The sequence below is a fragment of the Crocodylus porosus genome, unplaced genomic scaffold, assembly GCF_001723895.1.
Source record: "Crocodylus porosus isolate Cpor-Errol unplaced genomic scaffold, CroPor_comp1, whole genome shotgun sequence".
NCBI classification, from domain to species: domain Eukaryota; kingdom Metazoa; phylum Chordata; order Crocodylia; family Crocodylidae; genus Crocodylus; species Crocodylus porosus.
Window position 1 is genome coordinate 178,292,711 of NW_017728906.1, and position 19,225 is coordinate 178,311,935.

Sequence of the window (19,225 nt, forward strand, 5' to 3'; positions counted from 1 at the left end):
CCCAGCACTCTTTCCTGCTTATGCAGGGGGTCGGACTCGATGATCTATAGAGGTCCCTTCTGATCTTAGCATGTATGAATCTATGACCCATCTACCTACTTGAGGTTTTATGGGGGCACTAGTATGCATATAGATCCAGGTGATTCAGTTAATACAGTACACGGGTGTCAAGGATACAGTCTGTATGCTGAATCTGGCCCACAAGCTATTTCACTTGGCCCCTGGGAGAGGTCAGGAATTCAGGAGTGGGGGGTTGCTGCCAAATTCTCAGATATGGAGGCCTGTTGGGAACAGCAGCAGGGGGCAAATACCGGTTGTGTTAAACCCTGCACCGCTGCTCATCCTGAGGGGCCTGGATATGGCCTGCATGGCTCTTCAGGGGTATAGGTGAGTTTGAAACTGCTGATACAGTGCACCCACACCTTGAATACTGTGTGGACTACTCCCACCTCAAAAAAGATGTTGTAGAACTAGGAAAGGGCAATATAGATGATCAAAAGTATAGAGAGGCTTGAGGATGAGCGAAGATTAAATGAGACATGACTTTCCAGCTTAGCTAAAAGACATTTGAGGTAGGATGTGATAAAGGTCTATACAGTCATGTATGAAAGTAAATAGGGATTAACTGTCTGCTGTCTCTCTCATAATACTAGAAATAGAGAACTACAGTGAAATTACTATTTGCAGGTTTAAGACAAACAACAGGAAGTTGTTTTTTTTCAAATTATATAAGTAGCTTGCGGAACCCGTTACTGCTGGATGTTGTAGAGTCTGTTTAACCAGGCTTAAAAAGGGATTGGATAAATTCAGGGGGGACATATCTATCATTGGAGTATTAAACGTGGTAGTCAAAGGTGCAACCTCAGAATAAGGGCTTCCTTAGACTTTGATTGCTAGAAGCCATAGGCAGAGAGAGGCTGGGGAAAGATCATCCTGGATTTCCCCTGCTCATATACTTTTTCCCTTACCACCTACTCCTTACCGCCTACTGTTTCTGAGAGATAGTATACTGGGTTAGTGTTACCTGTTATCTGACCCAGTCTGGGGTTTCTTATGTTCTTAGCCTTTAATTAAATACTGACTATTTGTAAAATTTTCAATCTTACTACCCAGAAGTGTTTATAATTCAGTGTAAAGAGAATAATAACCTTCCTATTAATTTAAATAGTGTGAATTTGTATTTTATTCATACTCTTCAATGGTAAGTATGCGATTAGCAAATTGATTCTTATTACAGTCTTGTAAAACAGTTGTATCCTGTTTTATTTAGACAGGCTGGGAATCAAGTTAACGGACAGAATAAGTTGTTCTAGCTTAAAATATCAAAATTTTCAGGGTCAAGAATTTACAGATTTATTGTGTATTTCTATTGTAACTGAAACTGGATTTTAGAGAAAAGTGTGCGTAATTGTTTTTGTGAATAAATATTAACTTATTGATCTTCTGCACTCTACAAGTGATGCTAAAAATGATATTCCATGAGCTTCTGTGATTTGATTGGGCAAGTGGCAGAAAAAACCCAACTGCTGATCACAGCAAAAACAGATGCGAACTGCTATGTGTTGAAAGTGACATTAATCACCGTCACTTCCTAATGTTTTTGAGCTTGTCAGAAAGCTTTTTTTTGGCCACTAAAATCAGTTAGATGCCTTAAACTTATTCTTGGGAAATTCCAGGAATTGAAAGTTATTATACTATAGGGAAAGTTCCAGAAAGAAGTCATTTAGAGGATACAATGCTTCCAAAAAGGAAAAAAAAAAGAGAGAGATACACTGAGCCAGAATGTAGCAGCACAACGTAAATATAAAAAATCTGTGTGTACCCCTATGGAAAAGGTCTTGAGGGTAGCAAGGCAAGTACAAAATTGACTAAATATTGTCCAGAACTCCTGAAATATGAAGATTTCAGTTTTGTCTGTCAAGAACTGAATAAGGGAACTTACTTTTTCCAAAACTCAAAATGTAAATGCAAGACCAGAACACGAGTTAAACGATTTGGAGATCAGCACACGCATCATTACAGTGAGCCACACATAGAAAATGCACTATAAAAATGCTAAAATGTGTAATATGAGTCACCCACAAGTAGACTGATGTTGTTTTTAAAATAACCTACCACCATCACCAAAAATCTTGTAAACTAGGAATACTGGCTCTGTGGGCATGTCTATGAGACAATGTGTATTAGACCAATTCTACTGCACATTAACGTATCACAGCAAAAACCATGCTAATATGCTAATACATAGCAGAATTAGTCTTTTGTGTACTAAGCATCACAAAAACACTGCGCCTTTGCTACTGCATATTAGCATCAGCTACTGTGCATTTATGTAGTACCTCGTATTAGAGGTACTAAACAATGTGCAGTAGAAAAGGCACATTAATGCATGTGTACATGCATCCACTATATACACGTTTAATATTTTACGTTTCACATTTATATTTTTCTATAGCAAGACACACTGTGATGTATAGAATACAAGATAGATTAGTCTACAAATTAGCCTAGTAAATATCAAATTCTAAACTGTTGATGTGGTTATGGAAAGTGATAAATCCAAAGAGCGATACATCCAAGACTTCTATTACTTCCACAGGTAACTTTCAACCACTGTTTACATTTCTGCTGTGCTACAGAAAGCCACCTTTATCCTGTGTACATGTAACTTCACTCTCTGAAATCTCAGCTTTACAGCCTGCCTATCTTTCCTGGACCTCACCAAACTCAGCCCCAAATTTTAATATATTTAACCTCAAACAATTAAAAAAATATATAGTGCATATGCATTCCTGTCTTCCCATTCTATTATTGTACCCTGTGCATATATCCTTTTCTGTGTTAAGTCTTAATTGCAGCTTGGTCTTGTGAGAAACTGTGCAGAATAAGGGGAATTCAATACCCTGAAGAACTGAAACTAAAGTGTGCTCTATATACCCTTGGTCCAATAGCCTGCAGTACTTGTCATTTCTTTTGCCTTTATAGCACACTTCCTGGACACAGGCTTTCCATTTGTTACCAATTTAAGACAAGTAATCATCTCCCCAGTTCCTTAGTAATTTAACCATACGCTTTTCCCAGAGCACCAATTGAGTGGGTACTTTGAGGCCATGCCTATAGCACCTTCCTGCTGTGATTTGGACTGCTACCAAGAAACAAGCCCTACCCCACTGCTTTTGGTCTGCCTACACATGAACTCAGCATATAGGTGGAATACACAGTTGAGATGGGTCCTGAATACATGTCTCAGTTAAATCATCTATGTTGCTTCATTGTGGGCTTTTGAGTGGGTGAAACAGGAGTAAGTAGGCAGTACGGACACAGGCTATGTTTACAATTCAGAGTTTTGGGACATGACAATCAAAGCAATAAAAAATAATCAACAGCCATGTTGACTTTGTAATGGTTCCAAAAAACACTTGCTCTACTTCAGCCAGCACAAGAAATATACATGCTTAGACAAAGCATTAAATTCTTATGGATTTAGTTTATTACTATTTGAATATTTAGTATTAAAAATTTGACTTCCATGTGTATGAGGATAAGAAGGAACGAGACCACAGAAACAAAGATAGATGAGAAGGGAGAAACAAAGACAGAAATAAACAGCCTATGATAAAATATAAATGAGATCTTCATGATTTATCACCAAAAAGATAAAAATGAATGAAGGGCCACACAACATAAACTGTAACTAAATAAAGAACTGTGATAATTCACATAATTATTTTTAGTTAAATCCCATGTGCAATCAGGGCTGGTAAAATATTTCCTGGTTAAGGCTCTGTACACAGTACTTATGCTTCAGAAATCTATCCTTTTGATTTTCAATAAAGCATAACTTTTATCAGACATCTGACCAAAGGGCCACCTTACAAAGAACTCCAAACTCAGGCTGGTCTAAACATCTGAATGAACTATTTTCTTTTTAGAAAATGGGATTTTGTTGGAATCAAGTGTTTCCATTAAGTAATCTAAAACCATAAAATTCTAGAATAGTACAGACTGAAAAGACCTTGAAAGGTCCAACTCCTTGCTCTAGGTAGGATCATCCCTTTCCAAACTATCCCATACTTTGGGGAATAAACAGATTTAGGATGTGTGCAACAAAGAATATGCTGACAGGACAGAACATGGACACCAACAATGCCCAAACATGAAGAGTTCATTAGAGTGAAAGGAAGGATACAAAAAGAGAGATTTCAGAGCAGAAAAGGGTTCCCGAGAGGGGAACCCAAGGGCACCATGGATAGAGAGCACATCCCCACCCTGTTTCACCCACCCCACTGGAGGGGCTGGAGAGGCAGGGGGGCTCAGTTGCTGACATCTGACATTCAAGAGAGAACCTCAGATGTCACCTACAAAAGCTTAAACCTTTCTGAACCGGTTAGTTTCTAAGGTGCCATCCTGCCTTGCTTTCTGCCTGACTGCAGACTCGCTCATCTAATTACCTCTCAAAAAAGTTTTGATATAATCATTCTTCATCCCAATCCCAGACAAGAACTAGTACTAAACTATCAGCAATTCCTACTGGGCAGAAATCATGCATTTTGATCAGCTTCATCAACAAAGGTTAGTGACTGACTCTAAGGTATTGTATAAATGCTGGGTGATGAATTCTTTCAATTTACTAGGTGAGGATTTCTTTTTACTTTTGTTTCAATGAATGAATCCAAAGTAGAGAAAAGGAAAATTTAATATTGGTAAAAATCCTTATTTGCTTACATTTGCACTATTCTCAGAATTTCCAAATGCTCCTTTAAATCCAGTCTAATTGGGCACATACAGACAAGGACACACGTATGGTTTGTGGTGTTGCAGACCCTTCTGCGGTGTCACAAACTATGTGCGCTGCACATGCAGGCATTCACTGTGCTGCTAATTAGCAGAATGGCAGTGTTTTTTGACATTGGGAGATCCTAGTGTCAACCCCTCACCCCCAAGTCTGAAAAAAGCAGGGTGGCACACAAAGCAGCAGTGTGAATCTCCCAAAACTGGAGCCTGGCTGCTAGCTAGGCTCCATGCACCCAGACCGCCACTGCTGGAGCCCTGGGAGGCTCCCAGGACCCCAGGTAAGCCTTCTGGGGCCAGCCTAGGTGCTGGTCCCAGGCTCCCCTACTCTACCTGGGGCAATTTGTGATAACTGTGTACCGCTGCTATTTGACATGACCGCTTGTCAGGATGCGCCCATTGTATCTATGCATCTTTTACCACCTGGCTTATGGTTCTTTCCACTGAGACTCTTATACATATATTTAAATGAGTGTCTTTACTATTTATTTAATGTACGTTTTATTTATGGCAGCAAATTTTTTAAGAATGTAGACTTCACTCTGCATTCTGAATAAACACATATTGTTCTTTGGTTATATATAGACCTCTAGTATGAATTAGGTTTCACAGTGACCCATTTGTCCTCTTGAAAAAAATGCTCAGAACACACCAAATTTGTTGAATGACTAGTGTGTAGTTGTAGTAATGCAAACCAATAACTTACGGTTAATGTATATAGCTACATATACACTAGCCAACTGCCCATCAAGGATGACTGGGGGGGGGGGAGGGGCTGGGATGGAGTGCTGCCACCTAACTCCTCATGCTGTCATTGTTCTGCCTCTTCAAGGAGTGGGGTGAGAGAGCCAAGGCCAGCTCACCCTTTGTCTGGTCCTTGGCGTGGCTTTGGAATCATGGTGGTGCTCCCCCACACTCGGAGCAATTGGATTGGCTCTTTCTGTCAGCCAGTCAGAGTGCAAATAAAGCATTACGAACAGACAGACTTAGGCTTTTATAATATTAGAACCATAGTATACATAACTATAGTTATATATAACTACTGTTATAGTAATAAAGAGAAGGTAAGAGCAAAGCAGAATTTCTTTTCACTAGGATGCTAAATCAGAAGAACAAGTCAGCAGAAGAGAACGGATATCAGAGAGGCATGGGAAAATATTAACTAGAACAGTAACAAGACAGAGGTGGCTATATTTGCAGTCCTGGGTGGGGCTCTCTGCTCCACAGCAGGACTGGCCCTGCCCCTCTGCCCCCTGGCTGGAGCTTCAGCACAGACTTGCAGCAACAGCAGGGTCTTCCTGGCTTCGCACTGTTCCATCCCCCACCCCCCGAGTCCTAATCAAGCAGGGATCCCTCCCTCCCTCCTCTCACAGCACAGACCATAGCCAGCATGTGGTGTATGCTGAAGTGTCTGTGTAAGGCAGATGGGACAAAGGCCAACAGGACAATGTCTGTTTAGGGCTTTCTGGAGATAATCAATAGGTAGCTGGTAATGTCCCTCCATTTTTTCCTTAGGAAAAGCTGTTTAAGAGGAGCTTGAACTAATAAGAGAGGCTTTTGTTTTGTTGATGAGCTGCTAAATGCTGTGTAACTCCCTGCTGTATAAGTAAAGGCTCTGCAACTCCCTGCTGGCTCTGTTGATGGTCAGAGGAGCAGAAATGGGGAAGGGAGGGAGGAACCCCTCCCTAATCAGAGTATCCTGCCAGGGCCTGGCCACTCCCCACCCCAGCTCAGCACTGTAGAATGGAAGGGAGGGCTGCTCTAGAGCCCCCCACCCCAGCTGCTAGGCTAAGTCACTACAGGCATGTGCCTGCTGTAGCAGGGTACTGAGGTGCTTGCTACTTGTGAAGCAGTAAGTAAGGAGCTCAGCTGCTGGTTGCCAGGGTAATCGGTGGGAGACAGCTGACCAGAGGGGGCAGGGCCTAGCTCCTATATAACTCCATCATTTTTTTCTATTACCATGAAGCAGAAATTATTGCCAGACTCTAGGCCTTTTGTAATGTTTCTGTTGTGAAACAGGAAAATGAGGGTGTGTCTACAAGTCACTCTATGGCAACATAGCAACACGCTAGATTGCTATATGGTGCACTAAAGTAACATAGCAATCACACGGATCTACACATGATTACAAACTATGTTGCCATAGCAGCATGCACCCCCAGTTTAGCACACAAAATAGTGGAAATAGTGACATATAGGGGACATAGTCAGAAAATCTAACTATAACCACCCATATTGCACAATGTTTTAGTATTTCTAAAAGTTCCACATACAGATGTGTCCTGAGAGTGCTTTCCTTGTATCACAGTGTGGCAGAGCACTGTTTATGCCTGCCACTTTAAGGGCCAGAAGGCAGCAGCTGGCAGGTGCCTGATGAGGGCAGTCATTTTAGATTCAGGGCTGCCCATATAAACAGAGCAGTTATGATGCTGGAGGCCAGGGAACAACATTGCCTGGCTGGAGGGCTGCTGATATCATCTGGAGGTAAGGGAGGAGCTTTAGGGGATGGATAGGAGGCTTCTGGTTCTGGGTATGACCTAAAACTGCACCCTGCCGGCAGTGGGTGGCCTGGTGGGGCTCCCAGTGGTGCGGGTGCCCCCAGAAAATGCCAGGCCAGTTACCAGTGAAAGGCAGGATGGAGTGCCTTAACCCCTAGACCCCACAACCAGGTGGATTACCCCTTGTTTTGGAGGGGCCAGAGAGTGGGCCCTCAGAGAGAGGAAAGGACCATAAACTCAGTGCCTGTCTGAATTTCCCCTGACTGGCCCATGCTGGGGCCAGGACCGGAAGGGTTGAAGGGTCAGGGGCCCACAGCGAGGAACATCCAAGAGCTGAGGGCCTAGGGTTCCGACTGGCCTGGAGGTGGGCCAGGGATAGTGAGCCAAAGGTCCCAGTGGAGCTATGTTGCCTGGTATGAAGGCGGAGGAGACCGCCAGATGAGAGGAACCCAGGTGGGGTTTCAACAGTAGGATTCTGGGGCCCAGTGTAGGGGCCGGTGACAATAAGAACTATAGATGCTATCTGCGAGGCTTCGGCTGCGCTGTAGGGGAGGAAACGAGCCACAGATAGCGCCCCCTGGCATCAGGGCAGAAAGTGGGCAGCCTCCTGCATGTTAACATCTACTAATTAAATATAGCAACAAGGGGTGGCAGGAGAGAACATGGAAGGTTAGCTCAGGAACAGGTGGGCGGGCCACACTGAAATCGGCCCCAAGAAGGCCCCTGTAACACACAGTAAAAGCCATTTTCTTTTCACTGTGTCCCGGGGAACTGGAGTGGGACTTACTAGCACCGCCGGAGGAGCCCGTGCGGCACGTCTGCCGCTTGTTTATGCAGCCACGGCCGGAAGATGACGTCATTGGAAGCAGGCGGCCGACGGGAATAAGAGCGGCCGCAGAAGAGCGGGGGCGGAGCGGAGGAACCGGGACCGGGTCCAGTGGCATGGGAGGCTGAGAGCCCCAGAGCGGGGCAGGCAACAGCATCCCCAGCATGAGGGGCAGAGAGCCCCAGAGCAGAGCAGGTGGTGGCTCCCACAGTAAGAGGGGCACAGAGCCCCAGAGCAGGGCAGGCGGCAGCTTCCCCAGGGAGAAGGGCTGAGAGCCCCAGAGCACGGCAGGCGGCAGCTCCCCCAGGAAGAAGAGCTGAGAGCCCCAGAGCAGAACAGATGGCAGTTTCCCCAGAAAGAGGGGCGGAGAGCCCTAGGGAGAGGCAGCGACCCACTCAGCCAGAGGAGAGAACAGCAACAACAACTGGCCGCAGGGCCTCAGACGAGTGGAGGCGGGCAGTAAGGCTGGAGACAGACCACGAGGCTGAAAGAACGGCCAATGAGGGACCTGCGGGTCACGGACTTGAAGCCTGCGAGGCCCCCAGGTTGAGTGCTGGAGTGGTGTTGCAGGGACGTGACCCTACGAGAGGGGGCAAGGACATGGGGAGCCCCAGGAGGATGTAATCAGGTGGAAGTCGCCGCCAACCAGTCAGGTTTAGGAACCCCTAGGGGGCGCTAGGGAGATTAAGGGCCAGATATTGCCCAAGGGGACCCAGGGAGGTCCGAATAGTAGCCACAGCCAGTAAGCGGCTGAGGAGCTGGGCTTTAAGTTGTTTATAGGCTTGTCTCAGTTAAGAGTACCCCAGCAGGGACAGCTGAGGAGTCACTTACATGAAGATAGGATTAAGCATACGTTAGAGGGGCACAACCGGTGCTGCAACCCGGTGCTGGGTCAAGAGGGCATAGGAAGGAGAGGACGGGGTGGACTGGCCCACGAGTGATTTGACGAGGGCAGGGCAGACCCAGGGGAGCTACAAGCCTACCGACAAGAGGTCTGACCCACGAGAGAGGGGGAGCACTACAGGTGGCGTGAGGTCAGGGTACAGGGGTGGCGGAGCCCCGCAATGTGACCGCCGAGGGATCCTGCGCTGCGGAGCACCCACAAACTGTCCTTAACTGAACTTAACATCAAGTCATGGCAGGCGAAAACTAAGGTGGAGACTGGGCCGTAAGAGATCTTCTCCATACCCATAGTGATCCAGCGTGATCAGCGGCGTCCCCTCCCACCGAAGGTGAACCACCTACGGGTGAGGGTCCCAGCCCGGCGGTCACACACTGCTATACTACACCAATCAGAATTACCTTTTTTCTCTTTCATTTCCCCGTGCCATACACATCATCTATATATATATACATAAACTTGTATTCATTTATATGTAGGTATTGTTCTATGCTAATTTATCTACATCTAGTTATATATTCAACTCTCCATCCATTAGCTATATTTAATAACTGAATATGTGGAAGCAGCTGTTCATATCAGTTATTACATGAAAGTTTACCAGGATTAAAAGAACGTTTTAAAATGCTTTGACATTCAATCTGGATCATGAAAAATGGTTCTATATAATAGGTACAAACAGTTTTCTATTCTTAAAGCGATTATACTCTTGATCAGTAGAGCATATAACAAACAACCACATCCTGGGATAATGACTGGGATATTATGGAAAGAAGATGGTATTCAGGTTATGTAGGAAAGTGCAGATAGTGCCCCAAAAGTAACAACACGTAGAATGATTCATATATACCTGCATAACATATATAATTCACAGAAAATGATTTCTAAGTCTAACAGAGCTTCAAAACTAATTAGGAAAGTTTAACAGCACATAAGATAATTTAGCAAAACTTTTTGCACTTCTATACTTTTCAATATCCTTCTGACCCATGACATCTAGCTTGTGGGGCTCCCCCTAGGTCTAAAATTTGGTGACATGGCAAGTGGTGGCAGTATTAATTAGCGCCAGATGATACAGCTCTGTACTCTGGAACTGACTGGATCCATGCCTGATGCACACATACACAGAGCTCCATGCACTAGATCCACCCTGTGTAGTGGCTCCATGCCACATATGCACACAGGCTCAGGGCTGGATGATTTGGACAGCACTGGTGTAGACTATTCCAGGTAGGAGGAGAAAATGGTGATTGAGTCAGGCATTTTTGATGTGGTTCTGTTCCTTTACAAGAATGTACTTCTTGAACATAAGAAGAATCAGACAACCAGAAATAGTTGCTATCTTACATCTCCAACACACTCTTAGCCAGCACCCCAGTGCTAAATCTCTTCTGAGGTTTCTCCTAGGGACACATAACAAAGCTTGTTCAGACTATGCTAGAGCTTCTTTCTAGCTGCTTCTATATGCTCTTTCTTGTCCAGTAGCACATTCTGCTTTCTAAACAATAACCCATAATGAAACAACTCATCCTCAGCATGCTAATTCTTAAGCAGCCTTGCATTTCCCCATGTTTTGGGTGGAAGCACACACTTAACTGACTAGCAACCACTAGGGTCCCAGTGGTTCAACATACCAGTTTTAACCAGGTGTAACTCAACTGATAATAACTTATGTGAAGATCTACCTTTTTCCAGTGTCTCTAATTTCATTAAGTCAACGCTCACCTTGGTTAAAATCTTATGTTTAATCAATACACCTCTCCACTATACCTCTGTAAAGTGTATTGCAGCTGTGATTACTAGGAGTATACTCCAAAAATATCTTGCTTTTATGAGAAAAACTAATAAAGAAATATTTAACAGAAAACTACAGCACAGGAGCTAATACCCATATCCCAGTCTTGTAATTCTCCCTCCTCCGAAATGGAATTCTGATGTATATAGGTACTTTTAATAGAACTGTATTAATACTATAGACTGCAAACAATACATTAATAGCAGATATTTAAATGCAAAGTAATACCATTCAGGATTCAGGTCTCGGCTTGCTGTATTCCTTTTTTTAAAAAAAAAGAATAAAGACACATACTTAGATTATTTTGTTAACAAATTGCTGCTAGTTATTTTTAAACATTTGAGCGCCATTTATACTCAAAACAGTTGATGTCATAAACTGTTAGACTAAAGGCTAACACTGAAGTTTCCATTGCTAGTATGCCAGGTGATTGAGTACAAACTGCACCTTCCACTCATCTCCATTAGAGAACTGATGGCAGCTTCAGAAAGTAGATAATATGCTATCCCATCTGAAAAGAAACATGGTCCTAACTCAATAAAGTAAGTCCTTAAGCTCTCTATTTTATATTGAACTGTAAAATGCAACGACTAGTTTACAATTTGAAGAAAGCAGGAGATGAATTGCCTCAAGAAACTGAAAACACTAGTTTGGGACTGTCAGCTAATAAACAAGATAAACAAAAAGCCATGAAAACCACTATTCTCAGTTTGGACTTCAAGAATAATCCTGAATATGCCAAAAAGGCCATGTGAATCTGGAAACCATGCAAGAAGTTTGACAAATTGCTATGTATATTTTCATTGTCAATCTTCCCGAATCCTAGAATAAGTAAAGTATTTTAGCTGTATCGTATTCAAAATAAAAGAATAATCTCACACCATTTTTCTCCTGGCCTGAATGCTACAACTCAGTAAGGGAGGAAAATACTGACTGTAGTTAAAATGTGTTTGTTGATGTAAGGGTTTCAGAACTGACGATGTTTCTGGCAAAGCTCCAGGCAATGTATAGCAACACTTTTCAAGGCAATGTATGAAAACAAGACTATTTTGTTTTGGGGATATGTCCTCTGAACAGCACCTTCTGAAGAAAACTATTAATGGGGTGGGAAGAAACAATTTAACTCTGAAATAGAGCCATCCAGCGAATATGAAAATGTCTGATGTACTTTCATTCCTTATATACACATCTGTGTTCAGTTTGAGAATTGTGGCTTTTAATGATCTGTTCTCTGTTCCATCCGATATAAATCCAAGTGATTCCCTTAGTTTACTTACCTCTTTCTCCACAAACTACACAAACACACTTTGAAACTCTGTCTTGGATACATGCTTGATAGAGTGCATTGTATTTACCACTGTCAGATTTCTAACGCTGCTCTGTATACTATATAGCTTGGAAGCAACTGTATAACTTGTCATGGTAAAAATATGTTCTTGAGCTGTATTGAAATATATTACACACTCCTTTTCTGCTTTCGTTTTGTTATATGCTGTGTATTACATTGAAGACACTTTATTCATCACTGACACATAGACTCAAATTAAGCAGAAAGCAACTAAAACTAAATAAATGATATTTTACTGTGCAACTAACAGCTACTTATCTTGTGAGAAATAACAGACAGTGGAGGGTATACAGTCTGCAAAAATATTGTACCAGTGGGGGGGGGGCAAATTTTTGGCTGAATCACTGAATTCAAATCTAATCAAAGGACCCTTTAATCTCTCTAAATTGAATCGGAAACCTCCAAATCTATTCAGGGAGATTTGGACATAAAGACAGCTTTAAACATTTTTCTCTACATACCTCTAGGTAGTAGAGGCTCATGAGTGCTGTGATGGTGGTGCACATAGAGTGTCTCACAGAAGCACGGGGGCTCCCCAGCATGTCTGGCAGCAGGGGGGGCCCCCATGTCTCCTCCCATACCCCCCGGCTTAGTGACTGGTGCCTCATGGGTTTGTGGGGGGCACCCAGGGTCCCCCTGCAACCCATCACCTACCCAGGGAGTGGGGGGCAGTACCTGTGAAGAGGACCAGAAATGGACCTGGAATTAGACCAGAAGTACTTCTGGTCTACTTCTGGATTTGCCACTGAGCACCTGGAGGGCCGCTCCACACTCCTGTGGGACATTCCACACTCCCCAGCATTACAGCGATTATGAACCATGCCTGCTACCTCAAGGTACATAGAAAAAACTTTTAAAGCGGCGTCTATGTCCGAATCGCTGATTCACTGAATCAGCATCGAATAATTTTCCCTGATTCAGGCCAAATCTGAATCCAAATCAAATAGGGCAGACTTCATGCGCCCCTACTCTATTACTTGCTCCCTCTCTGATCTGCCCTGTGGCAAACAGAGGCTGCCTATGCCACTTTTGGCACTTGTGCTGCAGGTTGCTCATGCCTGCACTATACCACACTGTACTATAGCATACTATCTGATACCCTAGATAAGACTGTGATCATTTTTTGCACATGAAAAAGGAATTCAGCTTCTTTATTTCATATGAAAACATGCTTCTCCCTGAACTTTTCAACACATCATCTCTTCTAAGGGCAGGACTCTATTTCCTTTTGTGCATCTAAATGGTGTTTTTGGCACTTAGGTACAGGTTGTGATTCTACTGCCTCTGCAGTATGGATGCTTAATCACATATAAAGCTGAACTTGCAAAATGACCATGTACTTGCCTAGCCAGTGTGAAGCTGATGTACATATGCCCATTCTGGCCACATAAATCACAAAAATGTAGCTGGTCAGAAACTCATGATTTACAAGTATTAGATGTTGGAGAAGGATTCTGTGCTTTAGCTCCAATAGCATAGTGATTAAAGCACTCAGGGAGGAAGCTACAGACCCAAGTTCTAGACCATCCCCATACCTATTGAGGTTTTGAACCTGAATGTATGATATAGGGCTTGAGCTGTCACAGCCTAGGTTAGGGATTATCCAGTGCCTTTTCCAACCCTTTTTAGCAGTTATCCCCCTGGATAGCCAAGAAATGAAAATATGAGAGGCTGAGAGGGAGCTAGAGGGGGTGTGGTTCAATGAGCTGGCTGCTGTTCGGGAAAGGAGCAGGCCATGTATTGGGCAGAAATTCTAATCAGAGCACTGGTCTTCACCCATTTTATCTTATGATTAAGGGCAGTGGCTCAGCTTCAAATGGAGTGTCGGAGAATGATCTAGATAATGTCTAACTTGTGGATCCAGCCCAGAGCACAAGGTGGGTTTGACACTCTTGGCTTAAAACATTATAGTTAATATTAGATAGATTGAGTAGTTACATGAATTGGGTACACGGACAAAACTAAAACTATCTCTTTCTGTTTTCTCAGTAGGCCGATGTACGTTGTACTCTCTTGCAAATAGACTGCCCTTTATGTTTCCTGACCTTAATATTTCTCCCTGAAAAAAAAAAAAAGACTTAGGAAACTTTTTATATGCTTTACAACAGGTCCTGAAAGAAATAAGGAGCTATCCACAAGCATTCAGATTACAATCACAAGAACTTATTTTAATTAAGCTCTGAAATGGAACTCAGTTCAATAGCTAGAGGTAAGTTTTCTTATTATTCCTACTTTTTGAATTCTGAAGGGTGATTATATATTTTCCCCAGAGAAGATGGACTGATTTGAAAGGATTGTCTTGAGTTTCAAAAATTAGCATCATGTTTGAGACTTATAATCAATTTAATATTTTTCACAATAATAAGATTACAATTGCTTGGAGAGTTTTAAAAATAATCTCCTTTTGCTACAGTGCCTCTATACAACTGTATTTTATTAGCAGGGTTTCAATAAAAGAAATACAAAGAAGGAAATACTGACATTGACAGTTTCATGCACCTCTGAAGAACTTCTAAAAGCAGATTTTTCTTGAGCCTCTATATATAAAATTCCTGGGATCACACAACCTATTAAGATAACCATGCAGAACTGTCCACAGATGTCAATGGCATCAGCTGCAGTTTTAAAAACAGGCCCATTTAGGTATCCAATAGTAGGTACCCATTTAAGAAAAAAAATTCTGTCTGATATTCTTATGAATAACAGTCTTTTCCTTCCAAAGCCATGTTCAAATATAAACCTTACATAAAAATAAAGTGTATTCCAATAGGGTTTATTACAATAAATTCCTTAAGAATTGTGGAAAATCTCTGGTCAAATAACTATAGCTAACTTTGGAATGGAAGGTAGTCATTTTTCAATGTGCAAAGCAACACTACATTTTAACATTAGAAAATGAAGATGTGGGTGGAATTTCATTATATTTATAAATTTAGGACATGTTTATTATAAGTGTGCTATGCTACACTAGCCAATCGGTTTAGACATCTTGCTATAACCCTAGAGACGCAAGTTTGAGCCTTGCTCTGGATTTGGGCTGAAGGCTGGCCCCAGCTGACTTCATGATAAATGAATACTTGGTAATTCATGCTGTGTAGTCAAAGATAGTTGGATCTGATGAAATAGCTCCTTTAACTCACTCCTATCCTGCTTGCTCCAGAAAATGCTGTATCCTTACCATAATGTGTCTCTACTACTGCCCCAAGGTCAAGCCAGTCCATTCCCGGGTGGTCCCAGGCAGAGGGAAGGGGGTTGCTTTTTTTTTTCTCCTAGAGGAGCCTGCCCACCTCTCCCATGGTTGGGGGTGAACTGCCAGTGGTGTCTGAGCTGTAAAGTGCCTTGTCCTTCCCTCTGCAGTGGTGGCACCCCCCAAGCACCCAGCTTGCTAGCACCCTGCCTGTGTTATTCATCACACTTAAAAACCCACCAATTAAGAATTCACCGCTTCAAATAAACCCGGGTCACATGTACAAGCAGCTTAAAAGGTCTGTTGCTTATAAGCAGATAGCCAAACCCATTCAAGCAATTAGAGGACGCTGAGTGTAGTTAGGCCAGGGCCAGCTGGGAGCAATTTAGCTTGCCTGCAGCTCTGAACTCAGGCACATTTCTAAGTGAAAGGCACTTGGAAGTACTTAACAACAGAAATGTGTCTTGAGGGATACATACAGCCCCTGTAGCACTCCCCAGCTGTAATGCTTAACATTTGCTGTGACTGCATGCAGCTGAAGCTTTCGAGTCATGGGGTACTGGGGCTGAGTGGAGGCTGCCTCTGGAGGGATGTGGGGCAGTGAGGTCAAGCTAGGGGTTCCCTGGATTTCCTTTGCCAGGATTCTGACTCTTCAGCACCAAATCTGCTCTGCTTCTCTTCCCTCTCACAAGAGCAGAGAAGCAGAGGTGACTGGGGCTGAAGAGCCTGACACCAGCAGTGGTGGGTCCCCAATACTGGAGTAGCCAAGACTAGAAAGTAGGAATCACTTAGCTTAAAAACTGTCTGTCCCACTCTCTGCCCATCCCCTGTGGGGAGAGAGACCAGAGCTCTGTGGGGTTCTGGAGGACCTATGAGTGGATTTTCCTCTGTACCTGTACACATGTAACAAGAACAGAAATAATATCTTGTTAATAAACAAGAACTCAAAATAATATCTTGCTTTAAAAGGTACTATTTTGGAAAGCTTCAGCTGCTTTTTGAAATGTTTCAAAGGGTATGGACATTGGTACAGTTGGCCCTTTCTGTCCACACTCTAACTATAAATAGTACCTTTTTAATTTGAGAGAAGCTGAAGAATAAATAGCACAGCAGAACCAAGTACCAGTGGATTGCAAATGCTGGTATTACATTTGATATTTAAAAAATAAATGCACCTAAATCTAATGATAATGACATAACCTATAAAATACATATATATGTAAATTAACTTTATATATTAACAATACAACTAATTTAAAGTGTCACAGAACCACAGTCAATGAATGCCTAAGTATCTGCTACATCAGCTGCTTCCTCAAAGTTGATGTTCTTTCATTGGTCTTATTTGGATTGCTGTGTACAATCAATGGTACAAACTCAGTTTGATTGTTAATATTCTAGGAAAGACCATTGTGTACACAAGTACCATAAAAGTATTGTTTACAGCCTAGCTTTTCAGAGAATTTGAACCAAGGTAACAATATTTAAAAATGCCAACCATCTGGAAAAGCAAGAAAAAAGTAGCTAATTAAGGAACAGTAAATAGTAATAAAAATTCCCCATGAGATTTCTAAAAAGTACGTCCAAATTTCCAAAACAAGATTAATGATAATTACTTACAGTGCAAGGGTTAGTGTTTTTTCCCCACAGATACATGCATATTGATATGTAACCATACTTACATTTCTGTTTTTCAGACAAACAGATTTGAATTTAATTTTATGCATTGCCCTCCTGCTAAATAAATCCAGTCATCTTATAACAAGCATTAAATCAAGAGACCAAAGAAGCTAATTTATTGCCCAATTTTTTTTTCACTTGTTTCTCCTTCCACAGCAAGTTTCACAGAAATTAAAAACACAATTTAAATTTGAATAATAGATTTAGGAACACACCTTGGACAAAAATTATATCTTTCCCTGTTTTACTGAACAAAATAATTTCTCTTCTGAAATTAACATTATTTAAAAAAAATCATTCCAAGTTAGTCAAATTAAAGTGTGAAATAGATTTTACAATCTAATTTAACTTTTTATAGATGGTACTTATTGTTTGTGAATCAAAATGATAGACATCTTTCCAGCAGATGATTTAGTTCTCAGACTGCAAAATAATTTTAAACTTGCATTCTGGTATAAGTACACTATCTCAGGTATAAATGATGACTTTTTAGCAGTTTTATAAAACTACATATCAAATCAGACTATAGTTTTAATAGCTATTAAATATCTCACAAGGATCACTGAAATAAAAATATATTGACTCAAATATGTACATTTTAAAAGTATCACTACATTTTAATGCAACTTTTTGAATGACTGTAAATAACATGACGACCAAATGTAATCTAAAAACAAACAGGTACATTTATCAGCTTCTCTTCTGTACATGATGTTTCAATTTTATTTTGGAAGAAATACCAGTTTTGAAACTATGACTATAACTCTATAGAGAAAGCAAGAAAGAAAAACAGATCTTTTGCACTTCTCCAAAGAACCTGAGTAAAAATTGTGATGAAGTTTCAGGCATGAAAAATATCTCTAAAAGTGAATAATAATATTACTATATTCCCATAACAGACCTGTGGGCTTTTAAAGGACACAAAATTGCAGTTCTTCTGTTGCTCTCACATGTTTATATTTATCATGTTTAATTTATGTTTGCACAAATTAAGAACACAGAGCTGGAATGGGCCTCTTAGGCCATTGAGTCTGATCCTCTGCCCTGACAGGCAACAATTTACCTAAGGTTTCTCCCAAAAAGCCAATGCACTTCTAAACCATGTTGTGATCATGGCTTGGAAACTCCTTCTTTAGTGAAATACACAAGGTACCTTGCAGCATTAAAAATGAATATTCTGAGGTTAACTGAGTGCTCCATTATACCTGGATAGCAAGTGCTCGAGACACAAGACCTCTGAGATACTGTAGAGGATCTTCTGGACCTTCCCACTTGTTCTGCCATGCGAGAGGACACTGAAACAAAAATATATTAAATGGATAAAAACTTTCATTACTGTGCTGCAATGTAACTGTTTGAATTACATTAAATAATCTGCGGCTCAAATACAGCGTAAAAAGCTCAAGGGACTGGCTGGAGCATGCGATTAATAACTCTGTATTTTTGGTACTGATGCTTACCCCCCTTCCGTGCTGGTCAGACTCTAAGGTGATGGAAGATATATAGGAAATTATAATACATAACAGATAAATGTGACCTTTGGTAAATCACTTAGGAACATGATCTTTAAAACCTCTCAATACAGAACTACGGCTCACTGAAAAGTGATTCCACCCATGGAAGGCTTACAGAATTCTGGTGACCTTTTCATATACGTTTAAAAAAACAAAGCATTTGAAAATAAAAGTAATAATACCTGAATTTCTAGATTCTTAAGAACATCCATTAGTTTTCATTTTAAAGCTTAATATAAAATGACCATCACATTTTATAGAAATGTAGATTTGTTTAAAGATAGAGATCCAATCCAACAAGCACTAAGGTAATGTTAAGGGTACAAATACTCCCCCTGGCTGTGTTCTTCTGAGCATGGATGTTTGGTTCCAGAGGTACAACTAGCAGTGGGACATTTTGTGCCACCCCTAGTTGTCCCTGGGAAATGCCTGTGGCATGCACCTTCTGGTGCATGGCAGGTTACCCTGGGTGGTCAGCACTGGGCTGGCATCAGCAGCCTTACCTGGGGTCCTGGAGGCCTCCTGGGGATGCAGCAGCAGTAACGCTACCATGCAGAGCCTGGCCGGCAGCCAGAACATGGCTCCAGGTAGTCAAGGCTCCAATTTTGAGTGGCATATGCTGCCCCCACGTGCAACACTCTGCTTTTTTTGCATGTTTTTTTTACCCCAGGATATCCAGGGGTCG

The 19,225-nt window shown here is 41.8% G+C and overlaps 1 protein-coding gene across 1 annotated transcript in view; it reads right to left on the reverse strand.

The window, feature by feature from the left end:
* Positions 1–19,225, reverse strand: part of DYNC2H1 (dynein cytoplasmic 2 heavy chain 1) — a 427,915-nt gene that overhangs the window by 53,548 nt on the left and 355,142 nt on the right. The window contains exon 85 of the mRNA XM_019530264.1: positions 18,232–18,321. Within this exon, the coding sequence (XP_019385809.1) occupies positions 18,232–18,321 (90 nt within the window). The remainder of the gene's footprint in view (positions 1–18,231; positions 18,322–19,225) is intronic.